The following is a 5,289-nucleotide window of genomic DNA, read 5'->3' as shown; positions in this document are numbered from 1 at the left end:
CCTAGAATTGGAATTCCTGGGACAAACCACATGAATTTTTAAATTATAACACATGGCACTGAAGTGTCCTTGACAAAAGATATGAGAAATATATGTGTCTTTTCCCCCATAGTCACAACAATATAAAGTCATCATTGTGGTTTTTTTAATCACTCACAGATGATGATATGTTTATTTTTTTCTTTATAAAAATTAAAATATGATTTTATTTTTTTTCTTTTATTGAGTTTATTGGTACATTTTGGGTATACAGGACAATTACATTCATCATTGGGACCTTGTACCTTTACATGTCAGGTCCTGGCTCTCATTTTTTGCCCCTTGTCCGTGCCCTCCCTTCACCCCCTCCTCCCCTCCCCATTTACAAACACTTTATTTCCATTTTTTCATTTTCTCATATTTTTTTCTTTTCCCTTATTACCATTCCCCTACCCTTCCCATCTTCCCTACACCTTTAGCCCCTTTCTTCCTATTTCACATGGTCAATTATATCATTGGGATCTTATGTACTATTATAGTTTTTCACACCAGAGAAACTATTCAGTATTTACACATGTGTGACTTATTTATTTCACTTAGGAGGATATCCTCAATATGTATCCATTTTCCTATGAATGAATCTAATTTCTCATTCTTTATGGCTGAGTAGTACTCCATAAGAATCAACAGGTGGAATCTCATCTTATTAAAATATGATTTTAAAACCATATTATCTAGCCTTTTAAAGTATACAATTCTGCTGGGGATGTAGCTCAGCAGCACAGTGCCTGCCTGTTAAGCATGCAGTCCTGAGTTTGATCCCTGGTACCAATAAATAAATAAATAAAGTATACAACCTAGTGCTTTTTGGCTTATTCACCTATTTGTGCAGTCATCTACTTCCAGAATGTTTTCATCATCCCAGAAGGAATCCTATGTCCATTTTCCTTTTCTCCCAAGCCCTGGAAACCACTAATCTGTGTAGATTTGCCTTCCTGAAGATTTCATAAATACACTTTATAAGTGTAATCATACAGGGGCAGGGTATTTAGCTGAGTGGTTGCACTGCTTGATCCGCAAGTGCAAGGTCTGGAGTTCAATCCCTGGTACCAAAAACAAACAAGAAAAATAAATGTAATTATACAGTATGTGTCCATGGTATCTATCTTGATTCACTTAGAATAGTGTTTTAAGCTTAACCTGTGTTGTAGAATTCCATACAATATATTTTTGAGTATCCTTCACTTATCCATTCATCAGTTAATAGATATTGGGTTGTACCTATTTTCTGGATATTGTGAATATACTGTTATGAAGATCTGTGTACAAGTTTTCCTGCGAACAGCACTTTCTGTTCCCTAAAGTATACAGCTAGGAGAGGAATGCTGCATCTTACGGTGATTCAGTTTGACTTTTTGAGGAATTGCCAAACTGTGTTTCACAGAGACTTCCATTTTACATTCCCACCAGCAATGAGTTTTTCTCTTCATATAGATCCAGATTCCCATTTGGCATCGTTCACTTTCCGTTTTGAAGAATGTCCTTTTAAATTTCTTACAGTTCAGGTCTGCTGAAAACAGAGACTGTAGCTTTTTCTTTCCTTTTTTGTCTTATAAAAGTTTTTATTTTATCCTCATTTGAAAGAAATTTTGCTGGTGCATAGCATTCTAAGGTGACAGTTTTTCTTTCAGTACTTTAGAGAACTTGCACCATTATCTCTTGATTTGCGCAGTGCTTGGTAAGTTTTGCTCATCTTTCTAATGATATAATTCTACCTTTGTTCATTTGTACGGAGTGCTTCTTTTTTTCTGTAGTTGTCTTCAAGATTTTCTCCTGGTTGGATTAGAATGTCCATCGGTGTCCTCCTTTTTGTATATCCTGCTTGGGCTCCTCTCATATTTACTTTGGTGATTTGTTGTCTTGCATTAATTTTGGAAAATTCTTAGCAATTACATTTTCAAACACTTCTGACATTTCTTTCTGTTCTCCTTTTGAGAAATGAGTTATGCATCTAATTATATCATTTCATATTGTTCCACTTACCTCCATTTTTCTAGTTTTTCTCTTTTTCATTTTTCTCCTCTGCCCTGCTTGTCGGCCTTTGAAATGCAAAATTTTATTTTGAAAAATATCCATGGTTCTATAGCCAAGTTCACCAGTGCTGTCTTTTGCGTCTGGTCTGATAAGGTGGGTCAAGGAATTCTTCATCCATGATAATGTGTTTTTCACTTCTCTTTTTTATAGTTTCTGTTTCTCTGCTGAAATTCTGTTTGTGCATGTTGTCTACATTTTTCCACTCTATAATCAGTACATAAAGTTATTTTCTCATTGTTTTAACTTTTGGGCTGTTAGTCCCATTCTGTTTATGGCTTTATCTCTTGAAAAAAACATTTTGGACACGTTTGACCAGATCCCAAATACTACATGTACAAGAATAAAAACAGATTTAAATAGCATTTGCTTTTTTAAAAAAAGATTTGATTTGATTTCACCCTATTCCTCCCCTTCTCCAGCCCCCTCCCTGCCCTGTGTACAGAAGCTTTGTTTCCATTTTTAGCATTTGCTTTTGAAAATGTGCATTCTGCTTTATCTGCCAGGTAGTTCCCATTTGAGCTAGGTTTGGGTTTTGTTGTTACTGTAGTTCTCATTATTACCCTACAGGCTCAGATTCCTACAGACTGCTGCTTTCTTGTGTTTAGTGTGGGCCCTGGGGTGCAAAAGGCTTCTCTCGGTGTTCTTGCTCCATCTCCAACTTTCAGCGAGTCCTGTGCAGCTGCCCACAGTGATGGCAGGGTGTTTCTCCAGCCAGAAGTAGGGTGCTGCTGCTTGCCGCTCTCACTCCAGCCTCACTCTCCTGAAGGCCCTGGAGGCCTGAGCCTCCACTCTGGGTGGCATTAGGTACTCCACAAATCGTCAGTGTGAGTCTTTGTGCCCAGGAAAGGGGTGCTAGCTGGTGGAGTGTCCCAAGGTAGATGTCAGCCAAATTTGTTCATCCCAAACCTCAAAATATGTATCCACAAGTCTGTGGTTATCATCTTCTATTATAGAAGTGTTAGCAGCCCCAGATAGATCAGGCCTTATATATTGCCATGTCTGAACATTACCTTCAGCTGAGAAAAACTTTTCCTGTGGCCCTTTGGGTGAAAAATTTCATTTATAGGCCCACTGAGAGATATTAGATCCAGTAGCATGCCTCAAAACTGAGATATATTTTGTTGTTCTGTAACATTTTGAAGCTTTATCAAGGCATTTTCTTATGGAAGGGATATTCTCCATGGCAACCCAGATATGCTGGAAGTGGACAACATTGTACAAATCCAGCATGTATCTTTATTAATGTATTAGCATATGGTTGGGCCCAGTCCAAAAAAAAAGTGTTTCTCTGTTGGAGAATGTGTAAGAGTTAAGAGACAAATAAATTGATGGATTTTGATTTGAGCACACATAGTATAGTTATGAGAGGAGCCACATTTAAGGTGAGAAGTGATGATTTAATGGTAAACAGGAAGCAGAATAAACTTATCTAATGTATCCTGAATTAGACTTCTTGGGTTTTTTGTTTGTTGGTTTGAATAGTATTTGTGAGTCCTACAAAGGATTAGAACAATATTAATCATAGGTCTCTGTCTTCTTAATTTCTAGATTCTGTAAAGTCTCAAGAGGAACAGGTTTAATTCTTGGTAAGTGACTCCCAGCCATAAGGGTGCTTAGAACTTGGTAGAGGCCCTCTCCCTTAGAAAAGAGCTAATCTGAAGGTGACTTATTTTTCCCCAAACTTTAACCCATAATTCACCAGGTTGAAATTTAGGGATGTGACTTGAAGAATCTGGTGCTGGAAGAGCTTTATTACCATATTCTCATGAAATCTTTTGTACTGACCTAGGTTAATTATGTATTTAATCATTTCCTGTGTTTTAGGATCAGTTACTAGATCTGAGGTCAGAAATGGCCTCCTATGTCGCATTTCATATAGGCTTCGTTGAAGAGAAGCTTTAGGGGACATTCTGATTCGTAGTAAAGTAGTAGATAGTAGCTGTAGCCAAGACGCTGAGATTTCTAGGCATAATTTTCCCATTGTGTTTTGAATATGTAAATTAACCCATCTAAACTTTCTTGATGCTCCAAGGTGCCAGGAGGTATGAAGATAACAAGTTATTCTCACGGCTTGTGAGACTTCCTGTGTCACCTTGGAGACAAAAGGTAGCCAATTCCTCTGAAGTGATCTGGAAATTCCAACCTAGGAATACTTTCTTATAACCGGGCTTTAGTGACTTCTTGGGCCTTTCCAGTGTGGGTGAGATATGTTTCTAGCCATGCAGAGAAGGTGCCAGCAAAAACAAAGAGGTATTTATATTCCTGGCTCTTAAGCATCTGAGTGAAATCTAGCTGCCAGTCTTCTCCAGGGAAGGTCTCTGGCCTTTGTGCTGGGGCCTAAGTAAAGGTGGAGGCTTAGCTTTTCTTCCTGGATTCTTGTGGAGTCAGAAGGGACAAGCTTTTGTGATTTCTCTAATAGTAGATTCGAGCCTCCCCACCCCAAAGTGCGGTTAACCAAAGTAGTCAGTGCCTCTTTCCTAAATGGCAGGAGTGATGGATTTCTTTAATGATTTTCCATTGATTGGCCTGGAATAATAAAACTTTATAATTTTTATCTTTAATCCACTAGCTGTCTTTTGCTGGTTTCTAACCCTGCCCTCTTTTCCATTTCTTTTTCTTGAGATCAGAGCCATCTCTGAGATGTTTGGCACTGTGCTCTGGCAAGGCATTTCCCGGGATATGGAAGCTGTCTCTGAACCCCTGAGGCAGTTTAAGTGATACATTTCCATAGTATCAACAGCAGGGCATTCAAAGTCAAACAAATATTATGTCGGGATGGAATAAAATCCAGAAGTAATTGCACTTGGCATTCTGGGTTAAAATAGTATATTAGGAAGTATAGGTTGTAGTGGAATTACAACTTAATTAGTAGCCCATTAATCTTGGACTGGCCAAATATTATGTGAATACAATCCAGAAGTAATTGCACTTGGCATTCTGGGTTAAAATAGTATATTAGTTAGGAAGTATAGGTTGCAGTGGCATTACAACTTAATTAGTAGCCCATTAATCTTGGACTGGCCACTGGCCAATAAAAAAGGATTAATGGTAATGTTGTTTATGGCAGTATATATTGGATCTTTTAAAAAAATGATAAGAGGCTGGGCCTGATATGCCTCTTTTGAGGTTTTAGTAGGCCAGACTGTGGATCTACCTTTGATAAAATTTCCCTGCAAATATATCTATGTTATGTATTGGGTTTGATATTAATGCTCC

The 5,289-nt window shown here is 37.9% G+C and overlaps 1 protein-coding gene across 1 annotated transcript in view; it reads left to right on the top strand.

The window, feature by feature from the left end:
• The window catches only part of Pkd2l2 (polycystin 2 like 2, transient receptor potential cation channel), a 24,535-nt gene that overhangs the window by 12,317 nt on the left and 6,929 nt on the right, over positions 1-5,289 (top strand). Inside the window, exon 7 of the mRNA XM_033765620.1 lies at positions 3,622-3,659. Coding sequence (XP_033621511.1) covers positions 3,622-3,659 — 38 coding nt within the window. The remainder of the gene's footprint in view (positions 1-3,621; positions 3,660-5,289) is intronic.

Source organism: Fukomys damarensis, unplaced genomic scaffold (assembly GCF_012274545.1).
Source record: "Fukomys damarensis isolate Sample0158 unplaced genomic scaffold, DMR_v1.0_HiC HiC_scaffold_3, whole genome shotgun sequence".
NCBI classification, from domain to species: Eukaryota; Metazoa; Chordata; class Mammalia; order Rodentia; family Bathyergidae; genus Fukomys; species Fukomys damarensis.
The sequence above is the reverse complement of the archived record's forward strand: the minus strand, read 5'-3'. Positions and strand labels throughout refer to the sequence as shown.